This window comes from Sturnus vulgaris, chromosome 5 (assembly GCF_052056855.1).
Source record: "Sturnus vulgaris isolate bStuVul1 chromosome 5, bStuVul1.hap1, whole genome shotgun sequence".
NCBI lineage: Eukaryota > Metazoa > Chordata > Aves > Passeriformes > Sturnidae > Sturnus > Sturnus vulgaris.
In genome coordinates, this window is record NC_142247.1 from 44,884,182 (window position 1) to 44,900,702 (window position 16,521).

The 16,521-nt window shown below is 41.7% G+C and overlaps 1 protein-coding gene across 3 annotated transcripts in view; it reads left to right on the forward strand.

Annotated features, from left to right (window-relative positions):
* The first annotated feature begins 11,688 nt into the window (after positions 1-11,688).
* Positions 11,689-16,521, forward strand: part of MON2 (MON2 regulator of endosome-to-Golgi trafficking) — a 64,849-nt gene continuing 60,016 nt past the window's right edge. For 2 of the 3 annotated variants that reach the window (XM_014890890.2, XM_014890893.2), the window contains exon 1: positions 11,689-11,880. In XM_014890890.2, coding sequence (XP_014746376.1) covers positions 11,770-11,880 — 111 coding nt within the window. In that variant the 5' untranslated portion in view covers positions 11,689-11,769. The remainder of the gene's footprint in view (positions 11,881-16,521) is intronic. The other variant, XM_088165613.1, reaches the window with a different exon arrangement.

Here is a 16,521-nt window from a genome sequence, read left to right on the forward strand (position 1 = left end):
GCACACTGAGGTGAAATTTGCAGCTTACTTTAGAGCTGATGAGATGAGAAAAACTGTCAGATGTTCCACAGTTAGATGATGTGGAAACATCTGCATCATCTGCAGTTACTTGCTGATGGGAAGGCCACAACCCCTTCCAGGTTTCCCAGGAAGTTAGCCCTGTGTTAGAGTGCAGTGTATCTTTTCAAGAGATCTGCAATCTTTAGAGGGAAATCAGTATGGCAGGCAAAGAAATTAATTGGCAAACCCACTAGTTTTCTTAAAAATTTATGCTACTTTCTTTGATGTCAGAGTTGTAGTTGCAGTATATGTTTTTTTCATTGTTTCTAAGTACTAGTTACTGTGACAAAGAAAATCACCATAAATGTAGTGAAACAATAGCAAAAATATGTTAGAATAAGCATATTCTTAGTCTGCAGGCAAATTGCTCTCTTCAGATTTTTTTCGTTTTCTCCCTGGGGGGTAAAAGTTGTGAAATTGTGAAAAAGTTCCAGTTCCCTAGTTCTAAGATTGCATGCTTTACTGGCATTATGTGCTCCTGAGGCAAGCAGAGAGACCTGTCTTACTGAAAAGAAACTACATCTTGGAATAACATAGAAAGCCAGAATAGTCGAAATGTGATGAATTTATTTAGGGAATTAACTGAGTTGCTATATGCCAGGTAGCATTAACAGTCAGCCTGGGCCAAATTATGCAATAGTTAATACAGGAGTCTAGATATGGTTTAATGAAAAGTAAATTTTGTTATTTGTCAGGGCAGTAATCGAAAAAGACAGCTGATAAAGATGATAATATAGATGCACCTAAATTATTTCAGTACTTGGCACTTAATTGTCACTTTAAGTATCACAATACTCTCATCAAAACGTGAATGTTATGCAGTATCATCCAACACAAAGTTTGGGAAATTACCAACAACTTCAAAATAATTTCCATTAGGAAGTCATTGTGGAATAGAGATGTTGTTGAAGAAGCTGGTGGTGTTTGGTCTTAAATTAACGTTTTTATTCAGTGTGCAAAATATGCAGATCATATCTACAGAATGTGGGAAGTAGTAAATACCTCTATATCCTCTGTAGCCCCGGTGGACAAACAGTTCAGCACTGAAACAGGCACAAGAACTTGTCCTTTGATACATAAATTGAAATGAGAAGTTGGCTTCATCTTGCTAGGTCTTTGGTAAGGAGCCTGTGAAAATACACTTTTTAAGTTCCTACCTTTTAACCTGGGACACATTATAGAAAAAAAGTTACAACCCCAGAGTAAATATATTTCCACTAACAGATGGGGAGAAGAAAAATTGCTTTCTAAGACTACTCAGAAGTGCCTCAATGTGCATGTGACACCTTACGAGGGGGGACTTAACTCTATGCAGGGAGTCTTGGAGTGTAGGGAAACATTCAAAGAACTAGTGGTTCAAAACTAGAACAGGACAATCTGAAAACAGGTAAGTGTGGGAGTCTTTCATGCAATTACTTTTTTAAAAAGGAGAAGGAAGATACTGGCAGAACAACTAGCAGAGGCAAGTGGAGTTCTGTTAACTCTGGGCTAGATAGATGTCTTCCCTGGTCTACAGAGGGAGGCAGCTGAGAGATGCAAGGGCCCTTCCCCTTCTGGGATGGAAAATTAGTCTGAGTCATCTGAGCCCCAGCTTTGAGATCTTTGAATCCATAAACATCCTGATCTCAGAGGAATGTTCCTCCCTCTTTAGACCTAATTGCACCCGTTAAAAATCACTTAGAAGTCTTGAATGGAGGCCCGAATGTGTACATATTTGCTCCAAGCTCACCATGGTTTGAGGGAACGCCTTGCTAGTGTTACAATTCATCAACAGAGGAATAAAACCCAAGCTCTTGTTCAGCACAGTGACTTACAACTTTCCTTCCTTTCGTTCACCATGGCTTCAAACTTAAACTCCTAAAGCCACTCCAAACCCTCTCTGTTAGTCTGTTCTCTCCGGGACAGGGAGGGCATTCCTTTTTCCTGGGAGCAGTGGTGTAACAATTGTCCTGACCAGAGGGTTTCTCTGCCATTGTTTTTCGTTGTTTTGGGATTGGGGGGGGGAAACAGGGCATGAGGAGGGACGGGGGGACGTTTTTTCTTTGCCTTGGAGCTGCCAGCACCAGGTTGGGTCACTTGCTTACACATTTTTTGTATGTAAATCATCCTCTTTTTTTGCATACTTTTATTACTAATAGTGTTGCTGATATTGTTCATTTTCTCATCCCGTTGCTGTTTCCAGTAACTTGTTCTTTGCTGAGGATCTCTACCTTTTTTCTCTCTCACTAGAGGGATGGGGGGGGGTGGGGAGTGCCTGTGTGGGGCTTAATTTCCAGCTGGGCTGGCACGAAAAAGACCTTTGGTTTATTGTAATTTCCTCCAAGTAACACTTTCTTCCAGTTACAGCCTATACCAAAACATACATCTCCCTTTTCCTTCTTTCTTTTCCATTCTGGAAGAGCATCCTTGCCTCTCCATGGCAATTTCTGTTAAAACACAATGATCCATTCAGACATGCCCCTGTTGAAAAATTAGTAGTTCCTTAAAAATGAAAATTAAAACCTACATATTGTGCAATTGGTAAGAGGTCTGCAACCAGCTCTGGGGGCACAAAGGCATTTTCCAGAACACAATGAATGCTGTCTGGAAAGACTTCGGATGAGCTATGCTTGTTTTCAACATCTGTCAATGTTTTAAAATACATATTATGCTCTGGTATTGTGTAAATGCGTCTTTTGCCTGAGGAGAAAGTCTGCAAACACAAGAGACAGTAATTACTGACTGTATCGTCAATACCTACTAAAAGCAAATACAAATAACATATTGAATTTTGGTATAGGAAATAATGCCGTAGCTGATGTCTTCAGAAAATTTAACCGTAGCTATTTGTATAATATTTTTGAGATACAGTAATGCAGATTAAAAGATAAATCAAAGAAGGTTCTAGTACTACTTAATATGGGAAGTATTGGGTTATCCTCTCGATGTAATCTTTGAAATTCTGTTTGGTTAATGTCATGGTCAACTGGAAATTGTAATTTAGGAAGTTCATTTTTATGATGCACATTGTTCCTGTAATATCAGAGAGGAAAAAATAGTGCAGAACTGTGAATGTATGTTAAACAATTAATCACACTAAGACAAACCAAGAGTATGGAGAAGCCTATACTGCATGAATAGAAAAGATGAATGTAATAAGAAAGTAGCTGTAGGATACTACTAAGGAGGAGGTAGAGGATTTCAAAAAGGAGCAGTGTCCTATGGTTAAAAAAAGCAACTACTGCAAAAGTCATTAACAGGCAACTAAAAATTAAAATCTTTGATAGTGATGGTTTGTCTTGCAGAAATACAACAAAAAAAGTAATTTGGGTTCTAGCAATGGATTTAACTTCTTAGTGAAAGATAATGGTTAACCAGTAGAAAGGAAACAATCTAGAGGTGATTCCAGCATATTATGAGGACTGGGAGCTGAGTTCCTAATAATTTTTAGGAACTAGTTTACAAAGGAAGGTTTGAAATCTCCTGAAGAGGGAAAAAAAATTAATAACAGACTCAATTAGATTGGAAAAGACCTTTAATTGAACAGCACCATATCAACTAGATCATGGCACTAAATGCCATGTCCAGTCTTTCCCTAAACACCTCCAGGGACAGTGACTGCATCACCTCTCTGGGCAGCTCATTCCAATATCTAATCACCCTTTCTATGAAGAAATTCCTCTTGATGTCCAACCTAAACCTCCCCTGCCACAGCTTAAGACTAAGTCCTTTCATCCTGTCACAAGCTGCCTGGGAGAAGAGGCTGACCTCCATCTGGCTACAAGCTCCTTTCAGGTAGAAGTAGAGAACGAGTGACCCCTGAGCCTTCTGCAGGCTCCTCCCAGCTCCCTCAGCTGCTCATCACGGGACAATGACGAGTCAATTTCTTTGAAATTCTATGGTTGGTAGGGCTGGTTCTGGCTTTCTGTGATCTTGCCTCCAACAAACTAAGACATTCAAGCCCACCAGACATTTGTATCGCCCATAATGAAGTGTGCCTGAGTTGGTCAGGAGTAGAACCATTTGGTAAAGAACCTGTCAATACTTAGTACATGTTAACTTCTAATTTTATAATTCAATTGTTTATCACATGTTCTTAGATCATGGCACGGTTTAGTTATGACTGAAGCAGAGATTAGAAATAAACAGCCATAGGAATCTACTGATGACCATGCTGTCAAAAGGAAATAAGGTTTCAGCCTGGCTGAACAAGTTTTACATCCCGTTTAATAATCTGTTCAGTAGCTCCAGAGCTTGGCTCTCAGGTGGAACAGTGAGTATTCAGATCAGGAATTTCCTATTCAGGTAGCCAAGAGCGCATCCACTGGTGTGAGGAGACAGACTCATCCACTGTGCCCTGGGAACAGGTTTCAGCAAGTGTCTGCTATGTGTGAAATACTGAATACAACTTGTAGAAATACTGCCAAAATACCAAAATGGATGTCTCTGCTAGCACATGACCCAGGGTGTAGATACATACAGTGATATTGCCCAGCTTTATTGGGAATGCATATTCACATGTGGAGGTGATCTGGCTAGCCATTTTGCTACAAAGGAAAGAATTTGGATCTTTATGATTGGAGACCTTTGGCCATCTTCCAAATTTCCTGAGAAGTAAATTCATTCTGTTTAGCTGTTTGGATCCAACCTGAGTAACAAAATTTCTTTCAGATTGCTGCCTATGAACACAGCCACACATGAACCTCTACAAATATTTATTTCAAGGGCAAAGTTTTCTGAATTAGATAAGAAGTCTATAATCTTCATAAAGCAACAAAGATTACATAAGGTAAACCAAAGCCTCTAAAAGCTGCAGTTCTTCATTCAGATCTCTTCCATAAGAAATTTCTAATCCTCATGGGGTTTATAGAAAGAACTGCCTGTAAAAGAATGGAACAATCCCACTTCAATTGTTTTTGCAAACAGCTGTGCTGGAGGCTCTCAGAAGTACATGACCATACTGACTCTTTTCTAAGCTGGTGTGAGTTAGCTACAAATTACCTTGGTCATGCCAGTAATGTAGCTGTGGCAGTGTGAGAAAAGAAGAATACCTACACGGTGTGCTAGCCTCCATGCTACTTATATGAGTATAGTGAGTATAGCTATTTCTATAATTATTTTTATGTGTTTTACAGATATGACTGCAGTCCCTGCTACACAGAGGCCACCCATAACACAAAGGAATTAACATCCATTCAGCTGGTGAAAACTCTTCTGTAGTAATGGTATCATTCAGCAGCCTCAGGGCTGCAATCTGGAATGATTATCTTAGAGGATTCACCAGAGCTTGCAGAAAGCAAACAGTGACTTCTTTCTGCTGCAGCAGCCAAAAAATTTTATTTTTACGCAGGGGAACACCCTTCTCCTCTCTGGTGTTGCTCTGTGATAGTAGATTGTCTGGAGGTTACTAGGTGTCTGGCGGTACTTCCATAATTTTCATACAAGCTGAAGAAGATATAGAAAGGAAATTATTAAGATGTAGGAAGGTTTTGGCAAATAGATGAGAGAGCAGCAAATAAAGAGATTGCAGCGCAATGCAAATTACTGACCTTGATGGGCATTTTAAGCTACACATCCTGCAGTCAGCATGAGATAACCAGGAAAAAACTTCTGCCAAGGGTGCAGATGAATGCACTGTCCACTGGAAGAGGTCTAGATCAAATAACAGTGCCTAGAATGATAACTGCTTTGCTTCAACACAACTATGCCTTTATCTCTAAACCAAAATTCCTAATAAAATACTTGAAGATTGTAGTAAATTCTGATCATAAATGCAACATCACTGAAGTTTCTTAATCTGCTGACTGTGACTTGATGCTGTGCTAATTTTTAAGGTGGTAAGGATGGTCAGTGTTGGGTTCTTCTGTGTACGTGAAGTAGTATCTCCACCTGTTTCTCTGTTTCATATACTTGACAGAAAAAAATGTATCATGAATGGGGTGCATTACACATCATGCAGGGAAAAATCACAGATGAACAGATATTAATTATGTTATTTGCGTAAGGGAATGAAAGATAAATTCAGTTTTAAGCACAGAGTAATGTTTGTTTCCCAGGCCAGCCACATACTTTCTGTGTGAGCTGGAAAGTACGAAGAGCATGGGAGGTGCTGATAAAATTTTGTGATTATCATGTCTCTGTTGGTCTGTTGTTACATTGCCAGCTCTAACACAGCAATAAATTAATTCAAGCATTGGACACACCAGCTCTTTCTCACAAAAGGTGTTACCAGGTTCAGCTAATTAAATTACCAGCACTCAAAAGGCCAATAAAAACAAACAAACAAAACAAAGCAAAAACAACCACCACCACCAAAAGCCACTGCTTGGAGAATCTGTTTGGACAAGATTCAAGCAGGAAAAACGGGGAAAAAAACAGCTTTGTTGTCTGGTTACATGAGAGTCTTGGAAGCATCTAAACATCTGGCTAAGTGATTTGTGTGCAGGCTCTGGAGTTCTGCACTCAATAGGGAATCACTGCTGAATACCTAATATACATCATAGGTCTGACATTTTGGGCATTGCTGCTCACTGTTGTGAGTGACCTTAAACAAAACATGACATAATTACCAACAGTTTGCTAATGGCAGAGAGGATGGTTCACCAATAGAGAGCAGCTGGGATTGCTTTTTTAGTTGACCAAATGAAATAAAATGTGTATTAACTGTAAGCATACAAACAAAATGGGTACTAACATGTAAACATATGCTCACACCTATGCAGAAAGGAACACAGGCTAAATTAATGAAGAGTTTACACTGGAAAACATACTTTTCAGTCTGCTGGTAGATCTAACTTCCTTGCACAGCCACATCCTGAAGGGACAAGGACTTCACTTGTATTCCGTAAAAAAACCCCAAAGAATACCATATACTAAGGGGGGAGTTTATTACTTCTTTTAACCCATTTGTGTCACAACAAATACTCTCTTGCTCCACTTCTTTGATCTATAATTTAGGGAGTTCCTGAAGGGTTCACATAGTAAAGGGCTTCTTTGTGTTTACATAGACCAATACAATGCATAGTTTTTATAAAAGGCTACAGGATTGTTGTGGGTTGAATTGTTCCCTTTTCTTTCTGTGGAATTTTTCCCATTGTTATGCTAAGTATTTGTGGCTACACCTTAGTAGCAAGTTTTCTCTCGAAGGGAGGTGGGGGATAGGGGGACACTGGAAAAGGAAAGGTGGGACAGGGGCCTGGGCGCTCTCTCTCGCTCTCGCTTGGCTCGTGGAGTGGAAGGAGGATGACCCGTGCTCCGATCCAGCATCTTCCCGCCATGCCAGTGCCGAGATCCACGCTCCCTGCCTCCGAACACCGCTCTGCTGCTCTCCCACTTCATCCTACTACCTCCGGACACTCTGCCGAGCACCACGACCGACACCGTGAGGGGGGAGTGGCTCTTCCATCCCTCTCAGCCCTGGGCCGCTGCCGCCATCACCCAGCCCCTTCAGCTGCGCGGGCCCTGCCCTGCCCACAGCACCGGGAACTGAGCGCAGGGAGAGGGAGCCTGTGGCCAAAGGGGACTGGAACTGAGCTATACTGTTCTGTTTTGCTGTCAATTTTTACAGCTGTTGTTGTTTCTGCTGTTTTGCCTTGTTAGATATCAGTAAAGAACTGTTATTCCTATCCCCACATCTCCTGCCTGAAGGCTTCTGATTTGAAACTATAATAATTAGAAGGGAAGGGGTTGCACTCTGCATCTCAGGAAGGGGGTTCTCGCATTTCCTTAGCAAAATACCTGTCTTTCAAACCGAGACAAGGATATATTTGGTATTAATCCATCTCTCACTGTCTTTTAATTTAAAATTTAACTTTGTCTTTTGGTATGAGTATCTATGTTCAATCTGAGACAAAATTTTCTCCATCGTGACTCTTAACTCTGCAGTACAAAAAAAATCACCAGAGATGTCTGCAAACACCTTTACTTTTCCACACAATTGATTTTTCGTATCCTGAAGTTAGTTTTGTAGTGTACTTACAGATTCATATCACTTACAGAAGTATACAGGAGTATAGATAAAGTGAACTCAGAGAAAAATCAGAGCTCTTCCCATTACGATGAAACCAATTCATTGGCACAGTGAATGAAATCTGATAGTTTTGCCTTTGTATAGCATGATGACAGAACTCTGTTCTTGTATACAAAGTCTGCATCTGCACACATCTACCAGGATGGGCTATAACTAGGACTAAACACCTGAAATTAATACAGTTGAATGCTATCCCATGTTTAATCAATTAAAAGGTCTGATGTGCATCATTTGCAATGAACATAAGGTATCTTAATGAGTCACAATAGGTCTCATGAGCATTTTTCTTGGTAATTAGGGCCATAAAGCTACAGGGTATTATTTCAATCACCCGCTGCCCATCACAAAATAACATATCATTTAATAACAATGCAAACCACAATGTAATAATTGCAGTGCAATACAAAGTTAGCCTAAAAGCTGAGAGATGCACCTGAGATGCAGGCATGTGTACCATTCCCAATTAAGTCAGTCTAACAGTTAAGCAGCATTCTTAGCCTGCTGATCAAAAATGTGCTCTCAGAGATGTCCACATATGCTGCACCACCATCTGAATCAAAAGTGACTTGAATTGTAACCGGGGTATTTAAGTCTACAAAAGACTGGCAAGCATTTCTGCTGAGGGTTAGGACTATATGCAGTAGAATCTATTGCAATGAAATGCAACTGCAGAAGTCGCATTCACAATCAAAAGAGCATCACTCAAAAAGGATCCTGGCTAGTTTAAACATTTAACTGCACTGATTTAGATTAACTGACAAATCTCTGATAAATTTACAAAAGGCATACATCAAACTGGTGAGAAAGATGACCTTGTTGTTGAAGAGACATGTCTGACATTCAGGCACATGTTCCCAGTTCTTGTATTCAGTGGACCCAGGAGAGTTTTCAATTCTACAACTGTAAGAATTCTACAAACTCTAAGATTCATTTCCAAACTCATGAACAATCTTGCAGCATTTGGCTAGCAACGCTGAGCATATATAAGCAAGATATGTATGATCAATGTAAATTATACCTGTATACAAACAGGCAGACAAGTAGATTCAGGGAATATCAATGTGTCCATGGCTTACTATGTACAGTAAATCCGTGGAAAAATCCAAACAACAAAAAGGAAGTAAATCATTAAAGCTTACCTAAGAAATATATGTGCACAGTCAAAAATGAATTAATTATTTGTTCTCCTAGCTAATCATCCATGTTTCATATTAAGGTATTTGGACTGGTCTGTGAATTGCGTCAGGCCTGAAGCCCAGAACAGATGCACTAAGATGAGAAAATCCTTAGGAAAATGCTTATTGGATAAGCATTAAATCGTTCCACTGAAGACAAGTCTTTTTCTTTTGTTGTTTTTTGGGGTTTTGTTTAAGTAAGCATAGAAAAATCAAAGCTTTTGAGAATGCACAGACCAAGGTACTTTGAAAGTATAACAATGTTATAGAATCACGTCTGCTTTTACTGGACACAGGGGTGAAATCCTAATTCCTTGTCTGAAGGCACATAAAGCTTGACCACCTAATTGAATTGAGGCAGCATTACACAGTTTTAAAAAACTCACTTCCATTTATCCAGTTCTGCCAAGCTAACAGTCAGTACGTTGAAAACAATATAAAAATAAAGATCTTAAAATAACAAATTACTTAGTAAACAATCCTGCGCTCTTTACATAGCACCCCTGAAGACTTATATATACAAGTACAGTCAGTGCTGTGCCAGTGGGAGCCTGTTTACTGTATAATTTTGTGGGACACATATTGAGAAAGTAAGAAAATTACAGCCTGAAAAATATTTCAGGGTGGAGTTTTTCAGCTCTGTTCCCAGCCAATAAGCTGGTCCAGCTCAAGGCTAGGGAGAATTTCTCCCAGGGTGATAATTTGGTCAAAATAAAAAGGAATTAATAACAAAAATAGAACACCTGTTGTGGTACGTGACCAGGCCCTGGGAATGGGGTTTCTTCTTTCTGAACCAATCACCTCCTCTCTACTCTTGGAATTGTGAGTCATGCTATAAAATCAAGTGTGTTTCTGAATAAACTTGTCTCTTTCTTCCTGTAATGAAAGACGACCATGTAGCTGTGCATCTTATTTCCACCGCACTTAAAGGGTTAAAACCCCTTTCCACAGCTACATCATTTGCAATGGTTTTCACAGTAAATGAACTCAACATACAAGTAGAGATGCTCAAATTTGTGAAAAGTTTTTACTTTTTCATTACAAGCCAAAAACCCTAAAATATTAGAACGTTGTCTGAGTAAGACTGAAGACTTTCAGGAAAGTCCAAAGAAAAGCTGTCACTTAAAATTTTTAAAATTATATAGCAGTAAAAATTTGTCCTTCATTTGTCTTCTTCATAATTTTTTTTCCCAAGACTCCCAGGTTTGAAAACTACAGCATGCCAAAACTCAAGGACGTTTTCCAACTCACTGGGTTTATAGACAAGGAAGAGCACCACACTGCATTACAGGTAGGCAGTCAGCACAGTGCAAGAATTTGCAGTACCAAGAATATGGAAAAATTATTATGGCAAAGACCAAAATCTTTGTGAAATATTAATTGTTAATGGTGAATGATGAATGATATCCTTCAGAAGGAAGCTCCCAGGCAACCATTAGGTCCAAGCTCCCTGCATTGCTACAAGTAACATACTGAAAAGCTCGTGCTGGTTGTTCAGGAGCCAGCTTTAGAAATGGGTTAGAAGTTGCTGGTATGGAATTCTGAGGGATACTGCTGGTGACATGGAAGGTACCCGGGACTCAACCATTCCACGCGACCTTGTTTTTTCCCTGCCTGTGTTTATCTTAAAGGTTCTCAAGGAAGGATTCACGCTCGCTTCGCTTAGAGACCACGGAGGACTGCGCACGCGGGCGGGGGGAGAAGGGCACAAAGCTTCACTCCTGCGGAAGAACCGCAGAATGGGCAAGGCTAGAAGGGACCACTTTGGGTCACCTCGTCCAACCTCCCTGCTCAAGCAGGGTCACCCCAGGGCACACTGCATAGAATTGTATCCAGACGGTTCTTCAGTCTCCAGCGAGGGAGACTCCACAAACTCTCTTGGCAATCTGTTTCAGTGCACAATCATTCGCATTGGAAAGAAAGCAAGAACTTCAGGATTCAAAAGAAAAACAGTATACCTAGCTTTTTGCTTTTTTTAAATCAAACACTCCAGAGAGCCGGACTTGGCCAGAGGGGACGGACCCCAACACCTCCATAACCACTCGGCGGGGTTGGGGGGCTGCTGAAGCCCAAAGAACTTCACCACCTCCTTCCTGAGTGACCCTTCGCGAACGCCGCGGTTTGTCCCCTCCCCATGGCAGCTCCCCAGCGCCGACGGCCCCGCCCCGGCCCAGGTCCCAACACCTCTCCTGCCCCTTTACGCCGACCCAGTGACACTGCGGGGAAAGACCCCCGGGGAAAAAGCCCCGCTCCCCGGGCCCCACCCGGCCCAGTCCGGCAGGAAGGGTCCGGGCGCCGCCTCCCTCCCTGCCGTCGGCCGCCGCTCTCCCCGCCCCAGCCGTGTGTGCGGAAGCTGCCGGCGCCCGGGATTGTGGGAGCGGAGGGGACGCGGCAGGGGGAGGGGACGTGGCCGGGACTGGAGGGTTCCGGTGTGGGGCGCAGACGTATCGGTCGGGGCCGCGGAGTGGCAGGCGCTGCCTCTGCCCACTCAGAAGAGTGCCGGCCTGGGGCCGGCCCGGCGGCGCCATGGCCGGGACCAGCAGCCCCGAAGCCGTGAAGAAGCTGCTGGAAAACATGCAGGGGGACCTGCGGGGCCTGAGCCTGGAGTGCCGGAAAAAATTCCCCCCTGTCAAGGAGGTGAGTGGCGCCGAGTCAGGCCGGGCCGTGCTGGGCTGAGCTGGGCGGCGGACGCCGTGCCGGAGGGGCCTCCCTGGCCCCAGAGCGCGGCCGGAGTGGAGATTCCGGTGTGCCCGTACTCCGGTACCCAGCGCGGTGCTGTTCCTAGTGAGCTCCGACCTCCACGGCCGCGGGCTGTGCCCAGACGTGGCTGTTGTTCTCAGTGCGCTGCCGAGGTGGGGGCTATGGGCCGGGCTGTGGCCCTCGGGGAGCAGGGGTAGGCGGACAGACCGTCTGTTGGTGGGCCAAGTTGGGGCGGCCCCGCTGCGCCCTCGGCGCCCTCCGGGGAAAACACGAAGTTCGGCTTGGCTGTCTCGGCACCACCAAACGAGCGAAATTCGCCGGAGGCGAGCTCGGCACTGGGGCTTGGCCGACCCGGCGTGCGGGCACTGAGCGAGCGGGGAGCCCGACGGGCTGGCTGCGGCCGAGCAGGGCCGTGCTCAGCCACGGCCGGCCCTGCGGCTGCGGTGGGAGCCCGGGGCCCCGCAGGTCTCTCGGGTCTGTGCCTTGCCCCTCTCTCGAAGGCTGTGGTTCTCGGACCGGCGTGCCTTATTCCTCGGCACTGCGCACCCGTGGCTGCCGGTGTGAGCTGTGCGGATTGCTCGTCATCACTACCGCGTCGTTTTGGGGTTGTGTGGCTTTCCAGCGGTGTGGGCACAACCGGAGGAAGCTTGGGAAACGCAGAAGTTTGGGTTACTGTTTTTTTCTCCTTTCTTAAAAACCCCTTTAATAAACTCATTCCAGTAGAATTGTATGTTTTATTTTTGAAAACTGAGTTTATGCTGTGCAGCCTAAAACCTCAGTAATCTCGGTGAGCAGGATTACTTTAATTGAAGAACAGTCGAAATTTTTTTTGCTAACTTAAAATATACTTTTTAACCATATGTTTTTCTGTTTGATATTGCTCAGATCAGCACTGACTACAGAAGTGTACTAGGCATAAATGCTACACACAATGACCAAGAAGTGATTTGGTGATTATGTCTCTGATATGCCAAACTTGTTTATACTGGCAGACATACAAATAATGACAATGATGAAAAATGTGTTTGTATTTTCATGATATATTTCTGTTGCTCAGTTAGAAAAGTAGGTGCTAGCCATGGATGGGATAGAAGGTCTCAGGGAAGTGTAAATAAAACACTGTCTTTTGGAGTTTGAGATTACAGAGGATGAAACAGTCTTTGGTACAGGTATCAATTCTGTTGATGTTATCTAAAGTAATCTGGTGTTTCTCCTAGAAAACAATACAACTTCATCATTAATATGTAATTTTTAATACAGTGGGCTCTCAGATTTGCTCTGTACTAGAGAGTATTGTAATGCTGCTAATGCAGCACTGAATTCTGTGCTGCACACATAGAGCTTTATAAACTATTTTAATCTGCTAGTGACTGGAGTTTTGGTATTGTGTGCTGCATTTGTGGAAAGCTGGTGGTGCTCTCCTTAGTGAACTGGAGTAAGAATTTTCTCTTATCACAGAATTGAAAATGGTTTATTGCCCTAAATAGGTTACTTGCTGTTTCTTATTACAGAATGAATATACTGTCCGATAAAATGCACCTGATTTGGTTGGATAACTCCACTGCATAAAATAAACGTAGAAATGCAAGGACAAAATATTTATAATTGGCATAAATAATGGAGCTAAAATGAGAAATAAGTATACCCAAAATTTCTCGCAACCTGAATTCCAGTTTTATGTAAATCCTTGCTGTTTACACAGATCCAGTCAAGCAGTTGAAGCTTTCTAGTAGGTGTGTAGTCTCTGTGTTGTCTCAGGCTTTTTCTAGGCTTTTAAATAGCAGTAAAAGCAAAGTGAGTTTAAAAATAATACCACAAAAATTAACTCTTATCCAGCTCCTTGCACAGTTTCAGGCACATCTGTGCTGGTAGGAGAGGGGAAGAGAGAGGGAAGGCGGTGTTGGGGCAGACAGGAACTCTACTGCACCATTCCATGACAGGATCAGCTTGGCCTGGGCCAGGGTGTGCCCTTTTCTTGGCAGTTGCATAATGGGTTGCAGGTGCCTATGTGTTTTAGGATGTTTGTTGCTATAATAGGGCTGGAAAAGAAGTGGTGTTCAACTTGCCTCCACTGGAAGAGCAGCACAGAATTAGCTTTGAATACTTTGGTTAGTAGAAATGCTCTCTTGAGTATCTTGGAAGAAAGTTTTTGGTAGCCTCACTGTGCTGTTTCTTTACCAGATCCTTGTTTGAAAGAGCAGCATTGCTTTTTCTTCGCTACTTTTTGAGTTGTGTGCACCTTTGGTACATAGGCATATTTTTGAAACTCTATTGTAATTTGGTGTATCTAGGAACAATAATAGAATCCAATTTTGCAATCTTATTTTTTCTTCTTTTATAAGCAAGTCTTCTTGCAGGCAAATAGCCTTACAAAGCTCATAAGGTATAAGTTTAAAAGGTAGGATTTGAATGACTTCTGGACAAAGCAAACTTTAAATTATTTAATTACAGTGGATGTGGTGTGGGCTAGCCTGAGACAAGAGATAGGATTTGCCCTTTCTGAGAGGCTGTGTATTGTGTTGTGTGAAGACAAGCATTATTCTACATTTCTTCCTTTGGAGTCCAGTCTTGTTTGCATTGAATAGTTTGTGAGTGCTCTGCATTCATGCTACTTTAGTGGTAAAAGGATGAGCCAAATGAACCTAGGAAAGAAGAAAACTTTACACATAGACCATTTTCTGCAGGAGTAGCCAAGTTTTTGAGCTTTCTGCTTTGCTTTTTTTTTAGAAATTATTATAATTATTATAAAATTATTATTGTAGTTATTATAAAATTATTTAAGTAATTCTGACACTACTGCCCACAGGGAATTCAACCTACACCGAACTTTCCAAGTTGGTTTATTTTCAGGTCTTCACAACATTAAAAGGATGAAAACTAGAGGTTTTTGTGGTTTTTTTTTTTTGTAACGGGTATTCACTTAACTAATATTGTAAAGGTTCTGTTGAAATAGAGGAACAATACTCTGTAGAATGTATGTTGTCATAGTCAGCTCGCACTAAAGCATTTATTTGTGCATGTGACTGGAGATTACTCTGTAGCATTCTTGAGTTACCAGTCCATAGCTGAGCTGGTAACTTGAAACCAGTAATTCCTAATATCTCTTTTAGTTTCTTTTATAATTTCTGATCTTTACCACTTGCTCTGTCTGCTAGCTTTATGTTTGGAGTCCATTAATTTTGCAGTGATTTTTATTCAATATTGACCTTTATACAGTAGTATTTTTTCATAATTATATTTTTTAAAGTGAATTCTTGCGTTTCTAAGGGAAAACATCTATTCAGATGTGTTCTAAACTTAATAGTTCATTGTAAGTCATAAGTTTCATGTGATCATTTTAGTATTTGAGAAGAAATGTCATGTGTTCTGAAGTGATTCACATAAGGCACGCAGGTCAAATTTCTTCATCATGTAATACCCTGCAATTTAGTGAATGAAGAAAATAATTAAAAGTTTCAGTTTCTGTCTTTATGCTTTCCAAGTTACATTTTGTGCAGTATTAAGATGCCTAATGTTGAGTGTCTAAGCTTTGTTGATTGTGCAGGCTTGGCTTGTGATGGAAATCCAGTCAATAGAGCCAAAGAACTATTCAGAGTATCTTGTAGCCAGGGGATTGATTCCTTGTGTCACCTACACACTAGGTGTTCTGCATTGCCACTTGAGATACAATCATGTTTCTTCCTTGGCTTCTAGCCTCTGGTCCAGAAGAGCACGGGTCTTCTGGTTTCTGTGTGTTGTTGTCTTGGATACAGAGGTCTAAGCTTAGACCTCTGCATTGAGCCCCTGCTAGTGGGTCAGCTGAATTAGTTTAAAGAGAAGCTTTAAGAATTAGGGAGCATTCAGGAGAGACAATCTCCATTGTAATGGGAGTCTAAATATTTCAATTTGTGCATCTTAATCTCTGATTTAATTCCCATCTGCCTCCCATGGGTTCTTGAAGATTATACAGGAAACTTGTAGCAGAAGTTGGAAATCCTTAGTGACCCCAATTCTCAACTAGTGCCTAAACTGTCGACTATTGTTTCTCTTCACCAGGTGTCTGGCAAATGGACGTTGCTGGTTGAATACAGTACTTGTGGCAAGTCTTCAAAAGTTGCCTGATCCCATCTGTTGTGATCTGAAGCTGAAGGCAACATTAGTTTGAACTTCAAGTGTATGTCTCCTAAAGCTCTGAAACAGGGTGTTGTTCTATTTTTAACATAGAATGATCATTCTTGGGTCAAAAGTATGTAACCAAAATTCAAGTGCAAGTGCTCAGTTTCAGTGGTTTAAAATCAGTTGTGTGATACTTGAACAGAGCACTCGGAAATCTCTTATGGTAGACACAGGCTCTCAGGATATCCTTACACCACATAGGTATCTAATGTATTATATCCCATATATAATATTTAGGTATCCCTATAATTTATATAGAATACAATACAAAATATGAGGTACATCCTTGTTCTGTCTGTTGAGGAGAGAAGAAGAACTTAAAGATTTGTTGCTAAGTGGCTTGTGTTTCTTCTCTTTTAGGTGTTAGCTTTTTTGCCTTTTCTGTCTACATTAGGACTGTTCAGTAATTAGTTGTTTTATGTT